General features: G+C 41.6%; 1 protein-coding gene across 5 annotated transcripts in view; it reads left to right on the forward strand.

Moving 5' to 3' along the window:
- scaf8 (SR-related CTD associated factor 8) overlaps positions 1 to 23,093 on the forward strand; it is a 179,340-nt gene that overhangs the window by 26,661 nt on the left and 129,586 nt on the right. For 3 of the 5 annotated variants that reach the window (XR_004412787.1, XR_004412788.1, XM_033025045.1), the window contains exon 4: positions 17,370 to 17,531. The exons of the other annotated variants lie outside the window; for them this stretch is intronic. Coding sequence is in view for 1 of the 3 variants with exons in the window: in XM_033025045.1 (XP_032880936.1) it covers positions 17,370 to 17,531 (162 nt within the window). In the remaining 2 variants the exon portion in view is untranslated. The remainder of the gene's footprint in view (positions 1 to 17,369; positions 17,532 to 23,093) is intronic. 5 annotated transcript variants of the gene reach the window in all.

Genomic DNA, 23,093 nt, shown 5'->3' on the forward strand with positions numbered 1-23,093 from the left:
TTTCACAGAGGACTTTGGATAATAATAATAATAAATTTTATTTATGGGCGCCTTTCAAGAATCTCAAGGACACCTTACAAAAATTTAGCAGGTAGAGGAAAAACATGTAAGGGGAATGAAATAAATAGTAGAGACATGACTAGTACACAAAGTAAAGACAGAATTCAATACAAAACACAATATGAGGCAATTAATGCACAGATGAAAAGGGAGGGGGACGTGGGGCTAAGGATAGGCAGAGGTGAAGAGATGGGTCTTGAGGCGGGACTGGAAGATGGTGAGGGACACAGAATTGCGGATCAGTTGGGGGAGGGGAGTTCCAAAGCCTGGGAGCTGCCCTGGAGAAGGCTCTGTCCCCAAAACTGCGGAGGTTGGACTTGTGGATGGAGAGGAGACCGGCTGATGTGGATCTGAGGGACCGTGAGGGTTGGTAGGGGGAGAGGAGGTCAGTGAGATATGGGGGGGCCAGATGGTGGAGGGCTTTGTAGGTGAGGATCAGGATTTTGTAGTTGATCCGGTGGGAGATGGGAAGCCAGTGAAGTTGTTTGAGGACTGGAGTGATGTGATGCCAGGATTTGGTGTGGGTGATGAGTCGGGCGGCTGCGTTCTGGACCAGTTGGAGTCGGTTGATTAAGGTGGAGCTGATGCCAAGGAGAAGTGAGTTGCAGTAGTCCAGTCGGGAGGAGATGAAGGCATGGATGAGTCTTTCAGCAGCGGGAGGTGTGAGAGAGGGTCTGAGTTTGGCGATGTTGCGGAGATGAAAGAAGGAGGTTTTAATGACATGGCGGATGTGAGGCTCAAGGGAGAGGGTGGAATCAAAGATCACGCCAAGGTTGCGGGCCTGGGGAGATGGGGAGACAGTGGTGCCGTCGATGGTGAGAGTGGGGTTATTGATTTTGCTGAGTGTGGCTTTGGAGCCTATGAGGAGGAATTCTGTCTTATCGCTGTTGAGTTTGAGGAAATTATGTTGCATCCAGGTTTTTATAGCTGACAAACGAGTTGATATGGGAGAGGGGGGGGTTGTGGGGGGATTTGGTGCCGAGGTAGATCTGGGTGTCATCGGTGTAACAGTGGAAGTCCAGGTTGAAGTGGCGGAGTATCTGACCAAGGGGGAGGATGTAGATGATGAAGAGGAGGGGGCCGAGTACGGAGCCTTGGGGAACGCCTTGAGTGACTGTGGCTGTAGCAGAGGTGTGGTTGTGGAGAGATGAAGTGGGATCTGTTGGAAAGGTAGGAACGTAGCCAGCTGAGTGCAGAGCCTTCAATGCCGAGGTCTTTGAGTCTGGTGAGCAGGATGTTATGGTTCACTGTATCGAAGGCTGCGCTCAGGTCGATGAGGATGTTGAGGGAACCAGTGTCAGCAGAGGTGAGGAGGTCGTTGAGGACTTTGAGGAGAGCAGTTTCTGTGCTATGGAGAAAGCCAGATTGGAGGGGTTCAAGTAGGTTATACGCAAGGAGGTGGGAATGAAGTTGCGACGCAACGATACGCTCCAGGGTTTTTGATAGAAAGGGGAGGTTTGAGATTGGGCGGATACCCGAGTCTTTGTATTCAAGGCTGAGAAAGAAATGTAATCAACAAGACAAATAATGGTTAGATCAGTAAGCAGGAAAGTGGGGTTGAGCCTGAAAGTAAATTGTCCATGAACTTGCTGATTAGTGGAGTAGGTCTGAGGGTCCATATGCAACAGCTATTATTTATCTTCCTATAGCAGGATGGATGAGCTCGAAAGTTGGAAGCAGGACCTTGTTTGTATCAGATTGGTTAAAACTCTAAATTTTAGTCCATTGTGGATGATGTTGCCAACTTCTGTGAATCCATTGCTCGAGAAGATTGAAGAACGATTTAAGTATTGAATGTGGTGACTGGTTTTATGGTGCTATTCTGCAAAGTTTTCTTTTAAACCTACTTTTCTTCATAGCAGTCTGCATTGTATGTAAAACTAAAAGCTATGTCTTGCATGGATATAAAGAAGCTTAACTTAAAAACAAGCAGTACAAAAGTAAAATCTGCAAAAAGAGGGACTCCTGGCAGTCATTAAGCAGAAAACTAAAGGGTTTCAGGTTTATTATTATTATTAAGGGATGGCTAGGAGCAGAGTGGGGATCTTAAGGCTGATGGAAGAAATATTTTGATGATCTTCATAGTCGAGGAGGACAATAGAGTATCAGAAAAAATGAAGGAAAATAACATTCTATTGAAACTTTTTTAAAGTAACGAGACTAAGTGGGACCCGTTGGGTCCCAGTCACACGGGAGGCCTGGTCCCCCCCCAACGCAACCCATTCCCCAACGCAATATTCCACCACTCGCCTGTTCCCCCAACGCAACCTGTTCCCCCAAAGCAATATTCCACCACTCACCCATAGTCCCTAACTACGCAGGCACGGCTCATTTCCCCTCATCCCCCAGCACTCTTCTCTCCCCCCCCCCCCCCCCCCACCTCTTCATGTGCGGGAGGAGAGGTGTGGGCAGGGGGTGGAGAGCATGGACGTGGGGGGTGTAGGGCAGGGGGAAGGTTGGGTGGGGGAAGGGGGTGGAGAAGGGGTGGTGGGGGATGGAGGGGGGGTAGTGGCAGCAGACGCAGCTCGCACTGCTCACCCCGCACCTTCAGCTTTCGGCCTCACGCAATAGCTCCCGGTCCCACTCCGACTTCACTCCGGTTCAACTTAACAGCTCCCGGCTCGTCGTACTGGTCGCCGCAGAAGCATCCCGCACGCTGCTCTTTGCCCGCACGACTTGTGGACTCAATCAGCACGGACTCGGCCCCGCCTCCAGGGCTTTATTCTCCTCGTCCCGGTAATTGACAGCGGGTGCCGGAAGGGGTGATTGACAAGCGGGAAGACCAATCTGCCGATCACACCATTTTTTAAACCTTCATAACTTTTGTAATATTCAACCGATCAGAACAACTTGGTGCGCTTGGAGTAGAGGAGAACGGTGAGTAAGGTGGCGAAAAAATCCTAGCGATATAGGGTGCCGTTTTTACGCAAATTTAAAAACAACGCAAACCGGAAGAGGACAAGATGAGAGTTTTAGTAATAGTATAGATAATGATATTGAGACCATAAAGGGCAAATCAATAATACTTGGTGCATTCCACCCCAGAGTATTAAGCAATTAGTGAGGGAATTGTAGATACTCTGGGTGTGAACAGGAAAACCTCTTCAGGATTCATCCCCTTGTTTCGGAAAATTCTTAATGTCACTTATTTCAGAGATAAACCAAGAAATTATAGAAAGAGTGCTGTAATGCTATACACGTACGGTTCAAAAATACAAACAGAGGAACTGATTTTTTAAGACAATTATGAACTGATTTGAGTGTATTAAGTGTGGCTTTGTAAATGATACATCAGATAAAATTGAACCAGTTATATTTATGAGAAAATGAAACAAGAAACAGCAGATTCTGGAATCTTGAGCAAAGCACAACTCGGTGGGTCAGGCAGCATCTATGGAGGGAATGGATAATTTTTGAGTTGGGACCCTTCAAACTGACGGGTGGGGGTGGAGAGAAAACAAGAAAAGAGAAATGGGGTGGGGCAAAGCTTAGCAAGTGATAGGTGGATAGACAACAAAAAAACTGGAGTAATCAGCGGGTCTGACAGCATCTCTGGAGAAAAGGAACAGGTGATGTTTCAAGTCGGGACCCTCCAGACTGCATTGTGATACAAGTCGGGTAATGTATGTGACAAATGCTAATTGAAATAGAGATAAAAGGGTGTCTGTTAGCAGATACAAGGAGGAATGAAATATAAAACCAGAGAGGGGGATGTGGGTACAGGGGGACAAGAAAAGGGGAAGTAAAAGAGAAATAGGTGACATGCGGACGGGAGATGAGCATTACGAAGGAGGGGAAACGAGCAGTGTGGCTGGGGAAATTGGGGGGGAAATGTGTGCGCGCACCGGAGTGGGGTTAGACAGGAAAGAGGTGGGTTCCTTGAAATTGGGGAATTCAATGTTCATATGGTTAGTTAGGAGCATACCCAACTGAGGTTTAGTTCCTCAAGTTTGGGTGTGGTCTGACACTGTTAATGGAGGGGGCCAGGGTCAAAGGTCGATATGGAAAGCAAGGTTAAAATGGTTGGCAGCTGGGAGACCAGGCAGGCCTTGGTGCAAGTGTTCAGCAAAATATTCACCCAGTCTTTACTTCATCTGTAAATGAGGCACCAAATACAGTAGATGAGGTTCGAAGAGGAGCAAGTGAAGTGCTCTCACATGGAAGGATGCTAGGGTCTAAGGGTGGAGGCGAGAGAGGTGATGCAGGGACAGGTATTCCATCTTCTGCTATTGCAGAGGAAAGTACTTGAGTATGAGGCGGGTTGGATGAGGAGGGACGAGCCAACCAAGGAGTTGTAGAGTGATTGGTCTGAACAGAAAGGGATGGGGAAGAGAAGACGCAACTGATGATGGGATCACGTTGAAGGTTGCGGAAATGTCAGAGAATGTATTGGATGCGGAGGCTGCTGGGGTTAATGGTGAGGACCAGGGAACTCTCCTTGTCCATCTTGGGGATGGGGAGCAGGAGCGGAACTTTAAGGACACAGGCCAGTGCTTCATCCACAACAGCGGAGGAGAAACCATGTTTACTGAAGAAAGAGGTGCACAAAAAAAACTCATCTTGGGAGCAGATGAAATGGAGATGAAGAAATTGTGAGTAAGCAATGGCATTCTTGCAAAGAGGAAGCGTGTGAGGAACGTGTAGTTAAGGCAATTGTGGGATTCAGTGGGTTTGTAAATTTGAGATGACAGTCATAGATAGTTGTGTTAATAGCAGTTACTTTTACAAACAGCAGGCATTTGATAAGTTGTAAATGTCACTGCATTTGCAAATGGAGATCTCAAGGGAGCAAAGGATAATGATTCATATTGATGATGTGTCCAGTGACCTCCTTCAATGGTCTTTTCTGGGGTTCTATATTGTCAGTAAAAGTTGTTTGTAACGGGAGAATTAACAAAGTACGTAACTGGGAATAACTGCTAGATGGGGTTCAATCTGGCGAAATTGGGATCATCTATTTCTGCAAAAGAAAATAGAAATTTGGGGTTCTCAGAAATCGCTTTGGAAAAACAACTGGACTTGTCTGGGGGGAAAATTCACAAGACTTAATCAAATGTCTGTTTATTTCAATATATATATAAATCAGTTTGAGGGTGAATTGAAGTGGATACAATCCAGATGCATCTGAATGACACAAAGACTGAAGGGGGTTAGTTAAACATATTACATTTCCTATTTTCAAGTACATAACATAATGGGGCTATACTAATTAATATGAAATGCATAGTAGTGCTGTGAGAAACAATTTCCTCTTGGTAGGGTGTTCATTACAATGGGACATGAGCTGAAATTAGAGCCAGCCCATTAAGCAAAGATATGAGAATGTAGTATTTCTTTGCTGTAAAACTTTACAAAGTTTGCTTATACCATATCGTTTATTATTATCATGTGTACTGAGTTACAGTGAAAAGCTTTTGTTGCATGCTGCCCAGTAAAAAGAGACAATACATGATTATATTCAAGCCATCCACAGTATAGAGATAAAGGGTACAACATTTTGAACAAGCCGATTAAAGATAATTCAAAGTCTCCAATGAGGTAGATGAGAGGTCAGGACCGCACTCTGGCAGGTGAGAGGACGGTTCAGTTTCCTGGTAACAACTGAACTCTGGCAGAAATATTTCAAATGTCATTAGAAACGGGAATAGTGCCGGAGGATTGGCGTACTGCGCATGTTGTTCCATTGTTTAAAAAGGGGTCTAAGAGTAAACCTAGCAATTATAGACCTGTTAGTTTGACGTCAGTGGTGGGCAAATTAATGGAAAGAATACTTAGAGATAATATATATAAGCATCTGGATAAACAGGGTCTGATTAGGAACAGTCAACATGGATTTGTGCCTGGAAGGTCATGTTTAACTAATCTTCTTGAATTTTTTGAAGATGTTACTCGGGAAATTGATGAGGGTAAAGCAGTGGATGTTGTGTATATGGACTTCAGTAAGGCCTTTGACAAGTTTCCTCATGGAAGGTTGGTTAAGAAGGTTCAATGGTTGGGTATTAATGGTGGAGTAGCAAGATGGATTCAACAGTGGCTGAATGGGAGATGCCAGAGAGTAATGGTGGATGGTTGTTTGTCAGGTTGGAGGCCAGTGACGAGTGGGGTGCCACAGGGATCTGCGTTGGGACCACTGTTGTTTGTCATGTACATCAATGATCTGGACGATGGCGTGGTAAATTGGATTAGTAAGTATGCAGATGATACTAAGATAGGTGGGGTTGCAGGTAATGAAGTAGAGTTTCAAAGTCTACAGAGAGATTTATGCCAGTTGGAAGAGTGGGCTGAAAGATGGCAGATGGAGTTTAATGCTGATAAGTGTGAGGTGCTACATCTTGGCAGGACAAATCAAAATAGGACGTACATGGTAAATGGTAGGGAATTGAAGAATGTAGGTGAACAGAGGGATCTGGGAATAACTGCACAGTTCCCTGAAAGTGGAATCTCATGTAGATAGGGTGGTAAAGAAAGCTTTTGGTGTGCTGGCCTTTATAAATCAGAGCATTGAGTATAGAAGTTGGGATGTAATGTTAAAATTGTACAAGGCATTGGTGAGGCCAATTCTGGAGTATGGTGTACAATTTTGGTTGCCTAATTATAGGAAGGATGTCAACAAAATAGAGAGAGTACAGAGGAGATTTACTAGAATGTTGCCTGGGTTTCAGCAACTAAGTTACAGAGAAAGGTTGAACAAGTTAGGGCTTTATTCTTTGGAGCGCAGAAGGTTAAGGGGGGACTTGATAGAGGTTTTTAAAATGATGAGAGGGATAGACAGAGTTGACGTGGAAAAGCTTTTCCCACTGAGAGTAGGGAAGATTCAAACAAGGGGACATGACTTGAGAATTAAGGGACTGAAGTTTAGGGGTAACATGAGGGGGAACTTCTTTACTCAGAGAGTGGTAGCTGTGTGGAATGAGCTTCCAGTGAAGGTGGTGGAGGCAGGTTAGTTTTTATCATTTAAAAATAAATTGGATAGTTATATGGATGGGAAAGGAATGGAGGGTTATGGTCTGAGCGCAGGTATATGGGACTAGGGGAGATTATGTGTTCGGCACGGACTAGAAGGGTCGAGATGGCCTGTTTCCGTGCTGTAATTGTTATATGGTTATATGGTTATAACTGGGAAGAAACTGCCCCTGAATATGGAAATATGCATTTTCAAACCTCTGTATCTATTGCCCAATGGGAGCGGGGGAAGAGGGAGTGATTGGGGTGAGACTGGTCCTTGATTTTGTTGGTGGCCTTGCAATGTGAAGTATATGTGGAGTCAATGGAAGGGAGGTTGGATTGCGTGATGGTCTGGGCTATGTCCACAAGAGTTTTATGATTAACAGCTAGTCGAAAGCATGATATTGCTGTTAGCCTTGCACCCTTAAATAGACACTTTAAAAAAAGGGGAAAAAATAAAATGGTGTTCACCAGAGCACAATCAAATAATATTTTGTGGGAAACTTTGAAAACAAAAATCAGTATTACAAACTTATCACAATAAGATGGTGAAAGCATGTTGCACTGAACAACTACAAGTGCAGCTGACAAATAATTTTTTTTAAATCGTCTTGCAATTTGATGTGTATGAAATCTCCCATGGTATTTTACATGGATTACAGAAAAAAGGGAGGAGAGATTAGTGGATACTAGACTTAAGTGGGACCCGTTGGGTCCCATGTTCACACGGGAGGGCTGGTCCCCTAAACCAATATTCCACCTCTCCACCAATTCCAATATTGGTGGCCAGTGGGGGTGCTTTCAGGAATGCTAGTATGGGTGTTGTGGGCTGAAGGGATTGGTTTCCAGAGGGCTAGTATGGACAATGTGGGCCGAATGGATTCTTGGACTCACAGTTCAGTCACTCACGGCAGGTGGGCTGGCAGTTCACTCACAGCTGGTGGGCTGGCAGCTCACTCACGGCTGGTGGGCTCACACACACCCTCCATCTCACTCACACACACATACACGCACACACACACACACTCCATATCTCACACACACTCCATCTCTCACACACACACACTCCATCTCTCACACACACACACACACACACACACTCCATCTCTCACACTTACATCCTCCATCACTCACACACCCTCCATCTCACACACACACACTCACACCCTCTCTTGAATCAACTCACACGGCTGAGTGCGGCCTCTGGACTGAGCGGGAATTCCGCAATGAGCGCGGCCTTATCACTGACGGCGCGGGACTTCCGCAATGAGTGCGACCTCTGGACTCAGCATGGTGCAGACTCGCAGTTCAGTTCAGTTACTCACGGTGCAGACTCACAGTTCAGTTCACTCACGGTGCAGACTCGCAGTTCAGTTCACTCACGGTGTAGACTCACAGTTCAGTTCACTCACGGTGCAGACTCACAGTTCAGTTCACTCATGGTGCAGACTCACAGTTCAGTTTACTCAGCACGGTGCAGGCTCGCAGTTCAGTTCGCTCAGCACGGTGCAGACTCACAGTTCAGTTCACTCACAGCGTAGACTCACAGTTCTGGACTCAACTCGTACTCACGGTCTTCCGGGCTGACTGGCTCACGGCCGGCCTCTGGGGCTTTATTCTCCTGGCCCCAGTTGCCTTAATCATGGTGACTGACAGGTGAGAAGACCAATCTGCTGATCTCATGATTTTTTAAAAACATTCATAACTTTTCTATTTCACCAATCGGAAAAAACCTTCGGGTGCTTGGAGGAGAGGAGGACGGTGAGTAAGATGGCGAAAAAACCTTAGCGATATAGGGTATAATTTTTGCTAAATTTTATTTACAGCGTAGGCTGGAAGTGGTCAAGATGAGAGTTTTAGTTATAGTATAGATTGACTAGTGCATGCAAATTGAACTGTTTGAAAGATGCTGCCTGGAAACATATCCCACTGCATCCATGTTGACCATCAATCAACTTTCACTCTAATTCTCTTTTATCCCACTTTTGCATCCACTTCCTACACCAGAGGCAATTTGACAGAGGCCAATTAACCAACATCTTTAGGATTGGGAGGAAACTGGAGCACCCAGAGGAAACCCACGTTGTCATGTAGAACAGGCAGACTGCTCACCGAGTACCTGAGGGCAGGTCAAACCCGCGTCTGACACTTGTGACTGTTGAATTCCTTCAGCGCTTTGTGTTTTCCTCAGAACTCCAACACCTGCAGTTCCTTGCGTCTCCTAAGCTGGATAAATGACCGGGAAAGAAAGGGCACAGAACTATCTGTCTGAAAGGTGGAGAGTGCATGTGAAAACAGAGCAGATAAGGAAAATAACAAGAGAGCAAACAAAGGGAGTGAAAGCTGCAAAGACTTGAGGCTGACGACAGGAACCTGGAACAGAATGAAGAAGGAGATGAAGATAGAGAGGAAAAGGAGTTTAGGTAAAGAATACAGATAGGCTGAGCATGTGAGAGGCCATAGGAGTGGCTATCTTAAGACAAGGTGTGAGAGAGATCTGGGCCAAAAGAGTTGCTGAAAGCAGGGGATTTCATCATAATTTACTAAGATAAGGGTGCTCAAAATTTGTTACATTTCTAATTCAGGGATTCTCAGCAGATCAGACAACATCTGTGGAGAGATACCACATTTAACTTTTGGGTTAATGATCCTTCAGAAAGTGTGTTTGAAGTGGAAGAAGGGAGGAAGGCTGGCAAGAAGAAAGGATAGGCCTCTACTGGGGTAGAGATGAAGACTAAGGCTATTTAGTGGTGAGGAAAATATGTTTGGCCAATTGAAGAGGTAAATCATTATCTTCTCCACCTGCAAAAGAGAATATGTTGGAATTGTGAGATGCAGAACACAAGAGTTGTTGGAACTCCAAAAGGATGCAGTTGTCATATTTCTTCCTTGCCAGTTGATAACATGTACAAGAGATTGAAAACAGGGCATACACTTGTTCCAGAATTAGAGTTTTACTCCAGCTGACTTGCATGAAACCAACAATGCTACAAGCTGTGCAAGATTGCAATTACACCCTGATGTAAATCATATGACAACGACGAAGCAGAGATGGTTGAAAACTTTAAGTTCCTAGGAGTTAATATCACCAGCTACTTGTCCTGAACCTCCCATATCAAATCAATGGCCAAGAAAGCACACCAAGGCTTCTACCTGAGATGACAGATGGCACAGTGGGCTAAGTGTTCGGCTGGCGACTGGAAGGTAGCCGGTTCGAATCCCGCTTGGAGTGCATACTGTCGTTGTGTCCTTGGGCAAGACACTTCACCCACCTTTGCCTGTGTGTGAATGTGTGTGAGTGATTGATGGTGGTCGGAAGGGCCGTAGGCGCAGATTAGCAGCCACACTTCCGTCAGTCTGCCCCAGGGCAGCTGTGGTTACAGAAGTAGCTCACCACCACCGAGTGTGACTGAGGAGTGAATGAATAATGCGATGTAAAGCGCCTTGAGTATCTAGAAAGGCGCCATATAAATCCCATCCATTATTATTATTATTACCTCCTTAGAAGGTTTAGGAAGTACGGCATGCCCCCAACAACTCTCACCAACTTCTACTGATGCACCGTAAAAACATTTTATCAGGATGCACCACAGCATGGTTTGGGAACAATCCCTTTCAAGACTGCTTGAAATTGCATAGAATTATGGACATAACCCAGATCATCACAGACCAACCTCCCTTCTACAGATTCCATTTACATTTCACGCTGCCACTTCAAAATCATTAGCATAATCAAGGATGAGTTTCACCCTGATCACTCCCTTTTCTCCCCTCTCCCATCAGGCAAGAGGTACAGAAGTGTGAAAATGCACACCTTCAGTTTCAGGGACAGTTTCCTCCCAGCTGTTATCAGGGAACTGAACATTCCTATCTACAACTAGAGAACCTAGGACTATCTTTAACTAGACTTTACTGGACTTTATCTTGCACTAAACGTTATTCCCTTGATCATGTATTTGTATGCTGTGGATTTTTGCACATGTGATATTCTGAAGTTGCTTTGCTCCTCTAACTGCACAGTTTACAGCCTTCCACAATGGAAACAAGTAAAATCATGGAATGGAGGTGATTGGATCTTTGTGTCTGTATTGGTCTCTAAGCGCCTTGAGTATTAGAAAGGCGCTATATAAATCCCATCCATTATTATTACTAGACCTGCTCAGTAGTTCTTCCCTCCGCCATCACCTCCCTGAATAAAAGGTACCTTTGAATTAGTCTTACTGTGATATCCCAAAATTCGGTTGATGAAAAGTATTTCAAAGAAGAGCAGAAGCCCCCGACATCCTTGCCAGTATTATCTTTCAATATATTTCTAAGATGTTTTGCAGGTACTTGGCTGCTACATTTCGTATACTGCAGTTGTCAATAGACAATAGGTGCAGGAGTAGGCCATTCGGCCATTCAATGTGATCATGGCTGATCATCCCCAATCAGTGCCCCCGTTCCTGCCTTCTCCCCATATCCCCTGACTCCGCTACCTTTAAGAGCTTTATCTAGCTCCAGAGAGCCAGCCTCCACTGCCCTCTGAGGCAGAAAATTACACAGACTCATGACTCTGTGTGAAAAAATGTTTTCTCATCTTTGTTCTAAATGGCTTACCACTTATTCTTAAACAGTGGTCCCTGGTTCTGGACTCTCCCAACATCAGGAACATGTTTCCTGCCTCTAGCATGTCCAAACCCTTAATAATCTTATGTTTCAATGAGATCCAAGTCATTACAAGCCAGAAGTTTCTTTGACTGTTTGGAGTGTATTGAAGCTGTAAAATTGCACAAAAGTAATAAGTTAAGAAGCATAACAATGTTCCACAAAATTATTGGGTGCTCTTCTACCTTGTTGGCACAGTATTTGTCTTCATTGGTCCTCTCTTGTCTTGGTAATCTCGTACTTCTGATTCCATAACTTGGAACTATATTTTCCTGCACTTTCCTTCTCTTTCTGGCTGACACAAAATATAACCACAACAAATACTTAATAGCCTCAACCTATAACGACATTGTTTTCCATTTTTGGATTTAGTTTGCTCTATTATGAGCTCTTCATTTTAATGAAATTCTTCATTTAATGTTGGGTTGGGCTTGATCCAGATGATTACTTGGACTCACTTCCTGTGCTATACCCATTGGTTGTTTGCTTTTAAAACCCTGGAGTTTAAATCCTACTCCAAGATTTGTTGTCGGAGCTGTCCCACAAAGTGAATTATTTACTTAGGGTGGATTTTGATAGGCAGGTGGTTGGACAAAGGCCAGAGATGAACACCCACAAGGTGTGAGACAAAAGGATTATAAGGTTGCGATTTGTGAATGTAAAATGGATTGATGAGGTGCAAATTGTGTAGCTAGAGGAAGGAATGCGAGGAGAGGGAGGGGATAGGGAGAAATAGAAGTCGGGATCAAATTGGTGACTCTGGAGCTGGAAGACAACAACTCTACCGCTGCGCTACTCTGCCGCTCAATGTAATATCCAGTTGCATTCAAACGTTAATGTTCTTTTTACCTAAATACTTCATAAACCTAGCAGAATTGATCAAAATCTGTATTTTTTTGTTCAAATGCCAAGATTTTAATTCAGATTCAGATTCAATTTTAATTGTCATTGTCAGTGTACAGTACAGAGACAACGAAATGCATTTAGCATCTCCCTGGAAGAGCGACAGCAAATTATTTGAATAAATAATAAGTGTCCGGGGGGGGGGGAGGGGGGGGTGATTGGCAGTCACCGAGGTACGTTGTTGAGTAGAGTGACAGCCGCCGGGAAGAAGCTGTTCCTGGACCTGCTGGTTCAGCAACGGAGAGACCTGTATTAAGGTTAGTTAAGGTTAGTTCTGTCCATATTCAGAAACTAAGATGTATACTTTATTATGCACAACTGTTGTCCATTGACCTTTCCATTTACCTGCATCTTGTTCTTAAATTTAACTGAAATGTGATAAGCCAGTAGCATTAATTCTGCCTCTAGATGCTTATTAGCAATTTCCTTTATTAATTTCAGATTTCCACCACTTGCAATGTGTATCGCTTGAAAATGTTTAATTTGCTCTTTTATCCCATGAATACCCAACTTGAAGAAATTGTCACAGACCCTGGGCTGATGTTCCTGTGCTGTACTTTCTATGTTCTATATGCACATCTTCATTCCTGCAAAAAAGACAAACTGCTAGAGTAACTCAGCAAGTCGGGCACCATCTCTGGAGATCGGGGATAGGTGAAGTTTCGGGTCGGGGGCCGCACTCAGAATGATTGGAGGGGAGGGAGGGGAAGAAAGCTGGATGTGAGGAGGGGCAACACAACACCAAGCTGGTAATAGATTGATACAGGTGAGGATTGATCAACATTAACTTGCCTATCTCAAAGCAATCCTTGTCCACAAGTTCATATTGATAATGATGTCAATAATCTCAAGCTCCATATTATTTTTTTTCTTTTTCCTTTGACCTCCTTCCAATCTCAATTTTTGTCATGTTTTTCTCCACTTCTACTGACCTCTCTTCCTCTAATCTGAATCTGCCAGTCTGAAGAAGGGTCTTGACCCGAAACATCACCCATTCCTTCTCTCCCGAGATGCTGCCTGTTCCGCTGAGTTACTCCAGCTTTGTGTCTATCTTCTCTCTTCCTCTTATGGTCTCGTTATGAATGGGCCTCCATGTTTTCTGCCAGTGTTCCAATGAAATTCAAATGCTGAAATTCAAATGCTGAACTCTTTTTCCAAATTCATTTTTTGCAGGCAGAAGTTCACCCCAATCACTGCGAATCCTATCTTCAAATCAGGATTTCACCACTTGGACTTTTGTCATGTCCAATAATGTACCTATTCCTTGTAAACGTCTATCCAATTTTACTTACTTTTCTCTACATGTATGGCTAGTTCAATATGGTCCAACTAATATTGTCATTAAACCTGTTTAAGATTCTGCTGTTCATATTTAATGATAGGGTCTCTATTTTGTTTAGGCAAAGTGCCTATGTTTTGGCTTTTTCTTCTGTTTGCCAGGACTCTGATTCTTCCACCAAATCTCAAGCTATTGTTTGCTAGATTGGCTTGACCTCATTTTACTTCCCACTTTCCTCTGCAAACTCCACTCACATAATCACTCTTCCAACACAACCAATCTTCCCAGGAGCCAAAATATGGTCTTTTCTATCCTCATTTCGTTCTTTTTTTTGTGCTATCATTGTCCTATCCATTCTTGTCAACATCCATTGCTCTATCATTGCCTGCACTATATTTAAGTCTACACACTTTCCTGGACCTAAAATATATTTTTCAACATGAATGTCCATGCCTTCTATATGGACACAAGGTACTGAAGTTTGTAAACTTTATCTTGCACTAAACCCGTTACACCATTTAACCTGGAAATAGACACAAAAAGCTGGAGTAACTCAGCGGGCCAGGCGGCATCTCTGGAGAGAAGGAATGGGTGACATTTCGGGTCGAGACCCTTCTTCAGGTCGTCTGACCAGCATCTGCAGTTCCTTATGACACATACCATTTAACCTGTATGTCTACACTGTGGACAGCTTGATTGTAATCATGTGTAGTCTTTTCGCTGACTAGATAGCACACAACAAAAACTTTTCACTGTACCTCGGTACGCATGACGGTAATAAACAAAACTAATTATATCACTACCAAACTCCAAGGCCTAAGGACTGCCGACAATCAACTTTTTCTTTTAATGCAATTTAAACTAAAAACCATCCACTGCCAATTTGAACAATTATTTTGAGTCTGGGAACATACATGGGTGTTTGCAGTCTCCGTTCCATTTTTTTAATGCAGTATTCTGAACATTCTTTGTTTTAAATGCAACTCAAATCTTTTCCTTTAGCTCTTTCAGGCACATTGATTGCTGCGATGCCATTTCCTGCTTTTCCTTGTACTAAAATATCGCCAACTTGAAATTAAATTTTTACCCTCTCTTTTCCACCACTTGCTTTGTCCATTACATGGCCTATTTCATTTTCATACCATCCTCAGCCTTTACCTTCGGCACAGGATTTCAACCAATATACAGAATAAATCATCCAATACCTCAATAGTGCTTCCTCCCACCCACCAGTGAGCATTCTGTTCTGACAGTTCTCTTCAATTCTGCTAATTGCAGCCTTTTATAGCAGTGTTTCCAATATGTTTTCCACTTTCTTAGCTGAAAATACATCATAGCCCCAACTTAGTCTGCTGTATTTCAAAATCTACGTCTTCCCTCCCAATCACCATGGGACTACCTTCAACTTCCATTTTCTAATTCCAGCTGCCTGCATGTTCTGTGGATCATTATGGAACCACATTAATCTTTAAATACCTTGTTCACTCTCCTAATTTTGTCCTTTGTTTGTGTTCTCTCTTCCACCACAAGTCAATGAAATGCATGGAAATACGAGACTCCAGATGCTGAATTCCCGAGCAAAGATCTAGAGAAACTCAGTGGGTCAGACAGCATCTTGGGAGGGAAAGGACAGAGAAGGCTTTGTTTGGGTCAGGACCTTTCTGATCATTCTGAGGAAGGGTCCCAGCCCAAAATGTCATCTGTCCTTTCCTCACCACAAATGCTGCCTGACCAGGGTTCCTCCAGCACTTTGTTTTTTTGCAAAATAAATGCTTGACCTTTTCATCTCCCTCGGTCTTGACTAGGGCACTAAAGTGTTACATTATCTATTAAAATAGCAATTTATTTGTTACTGTAAAACTGAGTAATCTTGTACCCTCAGGACTTTGGTGCCAGACTGACAGATTTTCCTCATTTTTGGAAGTTATTCTCTTTTTAATGCACCAACATAGTTTTAATTCAAAGATAGAAAATGCTAAAGTAACTCGGCAGGTCAGGCACCATCCCTGGAGAAAATGAATAGGTGACGTTTCGGGTCGGGATCCTTCTTCACTTTGTTTAGATGTTAGTAGCATGATAAATTTTCTGGTGAACCAGGCTAATTTAAAGGGACCATGTCAAATAAAACCCGTGAAGGAAACCCAAAAAGGAATACGAGAAACAAAATCTTGCAAAGAGCTGGGGACCCCCAAAGAGTTTTAAAAAGAGCATGAGAAATATAAACAGTTTTAAAGAGAGTGCTGGTAACAGGGAGCTGCGAGTTTAAATAATGTGAGAAACTGGCCTCTGAGTTTAAAAAGAGAATGGGAAATGGGGCCCTGGTGAATTTAAAGGGACCACAAGAAAAGAGGCCCCAGTGAGTTTGAAGAGACCATTGGTAACAACCAGGTGGGCAAGGTGCCAAATCATCAGAATTTCTAAATAATAGAATAGTAGATTATTGTTGTTTTCAGTTGAGCATACTTTATTTGCATCTCACTATTGTGTTTTTCTCGTACATTGGGGACTCAAAGCAGCATGTTTTGAAGCATGACTTTACAAAATCCTTAACCATAGCACAGTTTTTCAATTGCCCATTGCTTTAATTATTCTTCCCACACATTATCCTCAATGACTTTGGCTTTTTAAACTGTTCAGTGAAGCTTAATGTAAGGTCATTTGATTCAACACGAAACAGTCTTTGAGGCTCATCATTGAGATCAGTGATTTTAGATAGCAGTTTTTTTAATGTTTCTTTTCCCCATTGGCATTCACTTTTACATTGCATTTTTAATCAGTCAATTTCTTTCTTTTCTCCCATCACAGGTCTTTAGTTTCTCCCTCCCCATTTATGTTAAATTTACTAATATTCCTAGCTTTTGCAATTTCTGATTAAATATCCTTGACTGAAAACTTAACTGCTTTTCTTTCCACAGATGCTGCCTGCCCTGTTGGGTATCTCCAGCATTTTTTTTGTTTTTATCTTTTCACCATGTTTGGCTAATCAATTTGTTGGGAAAAGGGAGATTTTAATTGGTCTACAATTTCTCATTGAGACAGGAATGTAATAATATTTATAAATCCAGAATTTTTGAATTCTGGAATTACCATGTCAATGGAAAAAAATGTGGATGTGAAAACAATAGGTAATCATCAGCAGTGCTGACTATATTGAATATTTGGTGGCTCTTCAATGCAGAAGTGTACAAGACCACACTTTTGAAGATAACATTTTCCAAATTTTGCCCAAAGGTTTTGGGGTGATTTAAATTATTTTTCTGATATGGTATTTAGTGGAATCCTGGCAAATGTAATTTTTCTTTCCAATTTTTGGTCCTTCTCAAAAAGTACTGAATTAGCATAACCTGGGTGGCACAAACAAGATGGCATATGGGGAACCATGGGGTTCAACCTATGTTATGCTACTTCAGGCACCGTATAGTAGATTACAAGTCAGCATCAAAGGTAGCTGTAAACTTTACAGTGTAAAGTTCCAAACTAAATTAGATATAATCTTGTTGAAATACTTCATTTGTATCTAAATGTATATTCACAGTGTAAACCAGAATACAAAGTCCCAGGGCTGTATGTTATCGACTCAATTGTGCGCCAATCTCGTCATCAGTTTGGTCCAGAAAAGGATGTGTTTGCTCCCAGATTTTGCAAGAACATCAATACAACTTTCCAGAACTTATACAAATGTCCTGCTGATGACAAGGTATGTGGTTTCTCTCCAGTTTTTTTTTAAATGTATGCAGATTTAATACATTGTAACAAAGTCATTTTATTATTTATAACAAAGGCACATGACTGTCTAAAATTAATAAATCCAGCTTGACTAATACGACTTTTTAAAAAAACAGTTCAATGAAGGCTAAACCATTTCATCAAAAGTAGACAGAGACATGGCCTTAATAGTTTTAAAATTTGCATCTGTAACAATTTTTGAATTTGTTTAGCATATTTTGAATTTGCAAGTGATTAACTGGGTTTCTGATCAGAGCACCTGTTGAAAGTAGGAAAGCAAAAGTTGAAAAATTACAGTAACATTGTGCACATGATAACAGATTGACACTAGTTGAATGGTGCTTACATCTCGGGCTTAATCACAGTTATTAATGGTGGGGAGGATGACAAATTAATTATGTAGTTCTTTAAAAAAATCTGGTCGGAAATCAGTGAAAATGGGGGGAAAAAATAAACTGGATACTAAAAACCAAACACAGTGCAGCACAGGAATAGGTCCTTTGATCCATGACATTGCCAACCATAATGCCAGAGTAAACTAATCCCATCTGTCAGCCCAAGATCCATATCCCTCTATTACTTGTATGTTCCTGTGCTTATCTATCGTGTCTGCTCCTACCACTTCCCCTGGCAGTGCATTTCAGGTACCTACTGCCCTTGTGTTTCCAAAACTACAATGTGAGTGAGGAAAGATTTAATGGGAATCTGAGGGGCAACTTTTTCATGCAGAAGGTGGTGGGTATATGGAACAACCTGGTGGCGGAGGTAGTTCAGGCAGAAACTATAACAAGATTTAAAAGACATTTGGACAAGTACACAAATAGGAAAGGTTTAAAGAGATATGGGCCAAATGTAGGTAGGTGGGATTAGTATAGACGGGGCACCTTGGTCAGCATGGGGAAGCTGGGCCGAAGGGTCTGTTTACGTGATGTATGATTCTATGACTCGACAAAACAATCATGCTCCGCAGATATACTTAAGAATTTCCCCCTCGCCTTAAATGTATGCCCTCTGGTAATTCAACATTTGCACGCGGGGAGAAAGGGTTTCTCACCATCTACCCTATGTATGCCTCATAATTTTATATACTTGAATCTGGTTTCCCTCATCTTTCTACACTCGTGAAAATACATCAAAGTTTGTCCAACCTCAATAGCTAATATTCTACTCTCCAGGCAACGTTCCACTGAACCTCTTCTGCATCCACTCCAAAGCCTCCACATCTTTCCAGTTATCTGGCCACCAGAACTGGACACATTTCTCCAAAGTTGTACACAGCTGCAACATGACTTGCTAATCTTTATACTCAGTGCCTCGACCGATGAAAGCAACCATAACATATGCCTTCTTTACCACTTTATGCACGTGTTGCCACCTTCAGCAAGCTATGGACTTGGATCCCCAAGCTACCTCTGTACATCACAAAGGGTCCTACCGTTTACTGCATACTCTTGCATTTGACCTCCCAAAATACACCATCTCACAATTATCCAGATTAAACGCTATCTGCCATTTTTCCACCCAAATATCCAACTGGTATTCTTTTGACAATTTTGCTCGCTGTCTGGAATTCCACTAATCTGCATGCCATTTGCTAATCTGACCACCTACATTTTAAAAATCCCTCCACCACTACCCTCTGGCTCCTACGACATACAGCTGATATGCTTGGGACATACAGTATGTGTCAAGAAATTAAAAATTTTAATGTGTTAAATGCAGGGAAATTAGGGGAGCGTTGGGAAAACAAAACAGAAGGTTGTTGAGAAAGTAGGAAAAACTAAATGAAGGAAAAAGTGTAAACAAATGTTGTATGGCAATAGGACATAAATTGTTAAAAATCAAATCAACAGATGGTTGACCTTTAAATAGTGGAGAAATCCATTACATTCAAGTGTTATTTGGCCAGAAATTTAAAATAATGGGTGGCTGGGAAAGTGGATTGTTCTGCATTTGAACTACACATTGGCTCATGCATGTTCATGAGAAAGTGAAAATTAATGTCTTTATTAGGCTTGGTAATCACCTGCTGGACAAAAAAAATTGACTTCTGCTTATACTTTCCCTTTCAAAAATTGAGCATGATTTAAGAGTACATTCCATTCAGTTTGGTCTTTTATTGGAAGTATCAACAGTAAAATGCAACGTATTTTACTCCAGATAATGGATAGCATTAACCATTCTGTCTTTCCCTCAGCTCACCCACCTGACTAAAATAAGAAATAAATTTCCAACTCTCTATTCATTAATATTTACCAGCAGATTATCAATTGCATCTTTGAAAGAAAGTGACAACCCACTGCTAAAGCTCTGGAATTGTCACCCTGAACTAGTATTACGATGTGTTAGTGTACTCAGGATAGAGCTCCTGTTTACTGTTCACCATTTGAAAAGCTTTTGGCTATCGATCACTGCAATTCATGCATTACTAACATTCCATCATTGAATATAATATGTTGCCAGGATCTAATATATTTTAGATATTCAATTCTTCTACACAAGATCTAATGATAGTTGGGTTTTTCATAGTAATAACTGGGTTCTCCTGGCCTGTGACATACTACTTGTCCTGGCGATGTTTTTAGAACAACTGAGTATGTTCCAAATATAATAATTTCTCTAGGATGTCTTTACTATTATTTGGAATGGTGGTTGTAGAAATAGGAAAGACAACAGTTACTTTTCTGACAAAGGAAACATTTCTCGTACGTTTGTCAATTTCTATGACACTAAAGACCAATACTGGGGATCTGAAATAAAATCAAGAAGTGCTGAAAACACTCAAATCAGGCAGCATCTGTGCAGATAAAAATAGTTATTTCCGGCCCATTTAGTTTTTATACCTTCCACTGAAAGCCACTGTTCCATTGTTCCACTGAACAATAGTCATCAACCTGAAATGTTACCTCTGCCTTGTGTTGCCTGCTTACTCTAATCCCACTTTACATGTTCTTTGTTTTGTCCTATTAAGATTTTTTCTTAATTATCTTCATTAAAAATAAAATATTAATTTCTGTCTTGATAAATCATTTGAAATAGTTCTCTGTTTTAATACCCTCTTTATTCTTACTATGGTAGTCCGTTCCTATTGCTTTGTTAGTGATTTGGCAAGAGTTGAAGCCAGCCTTTACCTGTCCTTTTCAAAACTTTGGCAAATTTTGGGGGGAAATGTATTAAAATACTTGCCTGAACCGTATCTGATATGGTTTTTGAAGTCCTTTAATCCATTCACAGTAAATATTACTAAGGAGGTGTGAATATTTAAATTTATTTCAGTCCTTCAGCAGCTTGGGAAGGTGGTACCATCTGGTTGATAGAAAATTGTACTGGACTAAACATTTCTAAGTTATTTAGTTTGTAGTTTATAATTGGGATGACAAAATATTATGCATCTCAACGAAAGACGGCAGATTGCAGAGCCGATGAAATTGCTGATTTCATGGGTCCTGGTGTACTTCTATCCAAATATTCACTCTTGTATTCATCCTCCACATTAGTGCAGGCTGAGCAATATAGAAAAGCAAAACCTCTGTAATGGGGTCTGCAATGAGATTACTTTCAGAAGGATTATTGGAAAATATATGATCTGGCACAACAAAGTATTAATTAATACATCGGTAATAGGTTTCTTAATAGGTACTGTAGATAGGAACAGTAAAAGTTGCAGAATTCAGTAGGTTAAAATTGTATACATCTTATCTTGATCAAGGGAAAACTCCATAATAGCCCCATGCACTTCTGTTTCACTATTTCATGTTCAGCATCAGAACCCCGGATTCAATCCTGACCTCTGATACTGTCTGTATGGAGTTTGCACTTTCTCCGGGGTGCTCCATTTTCCTACCACATTCCAAAGACACGTGTGTTTAGGTTAATTGGCTTCTGTGAATTGTCCCTTGTGTGTAGGATAGAACAAGTGTATGGGTGATTGCTCGTCTGAGTGGGCTGAAAGGCCCGTTTCCATGCTGCATTTCTAAGCTAAACTAAACTTATGTGCAAACCTATGTTGTCATGGATTTGAATGTGAATGGATTATAGGAGTGAAAATTCCAATCTTCTTTTTCGTTGATAGTGGCTGATTTCTGTTTCTCCAGTCTCAGAATTTTGTCAATTCCTTTCATTCTGTCTATACAGCTGTACAAACCTTTAAGGGTTCCTATATCATTTTAGGGAAATTAAACCCACATTTTTCTCTGTACCTGCCTGCTTTGATTTTGATTATTCTAATTAAGTTGGGAATAAATCTTGAGCAGATTCCTGCATGAAGGATAGAAGTGAAACTGTATGAGCTAAACAAACCATCTTAAATCTGCTCTGTCCAAGCTGGTGTGTAAAACTTTAATCTACAAAATCTGAATAACACTGATTACTTCTCAAAGGGGAAAAATGTCTTCTGGAAGATCTCCTAAAACCATGAAAATGGAACGTTAATAATATTCCTAACACCTGTCCTCCCTCTTCTTCTTCTTCTTCTTCTTGCGTACAGCATGCACAGCCTAAAGTTGTAGGACAACTTGGTGCATTTGATCTTATTTGATTGTGCACGCCAGGTCGAATGCATTCGTCAAAACACGTGAAGGTTGCAATCTCCCACCCCTGTCCCCCCTCCAATCCACATGAAACATTTGCTCTGCTGTGTGCATGTGTCTGCACTTAGACTGCAGGCAGGGATAGGATTGTAGGGTCGTAGATTTTGGCTATAAACTAAATGTTATGGGTGTTAGAGTTCAGCAAAGCTGCAAAACTTTTGCAACATGGAGGACTTGTTCCATCAATGTATATGCATTCAGCGAAGTGGGTTTTGGTGTAAAAACAATTCCTGGCTGCATCAACTATGCAACCTCAATAAATCCTTTTTTTGTAAAGATATTGAAGCTTCTTGCTGTTCCACATGTTATTCTTGGTGACTATCTAATATCAGCATTGAGTCAACTTTTAAGATGGTAAAATGCAGCAGTTGCAGGATCATTCTGTAAAATGCGTGAAAATTGTGTTAGAAATATACAAAATGATGAGTCGACTAGATTTTCAATCTTATATCCTAAAAGGAAGGGCTTGAGGCCGTTATAGAAAATATTTTTTTTTAATTACTTTGCATTCTGTGGAGCATGGAAGAGTAGTGTTGTTCATCTGTGCTTCATAGCATCTCTGAACACTATTGAACCACACTCACCCTTGTGCTTATCATGCTCCTGTGTTTTCAAACTTGTGATGCAAAATGGGAACCTGTTATGTCCTTGCTGCAATGTAATTTTTAAAAGACTGCCTGGAGACTTGACGCAGTTTAATGTTGATCAGATTTAACTGTTCTAGAGCAACAGATTTGGCATTCCTGCTAAACAACCCCATGAAGGGATGATATTTTGCACGTAGCATTAAAAATCTGAATATATCCCTCATGTCATTGTTATCAATTTTTATTACAAAGTTGCATATTTTTATTGATGCTTGTTTAACCAGCTTTAATAGTGCTCTCTAGTTAGGATTCAGTTATGCAATCAAAATATTTTCCTGTCTTTCCCTAACCATAATG

The sequence above is a fragment of the Amblyraja radiata genome, chromosome 8 (genome assembly GCF_010909765.2).
Source record: "Amblyraja radiata isolate CabotCenter1 chromosome 8, sAmbRad1.1.pri, whole genome shotgun sequence".
Classification (NCBI taxonomy): Eukaryota; Metazoa; Chordata; class Chondrichthyes; order Rajiformes; family Rajidae; genus Amblyraja; species Amblyraja radiata.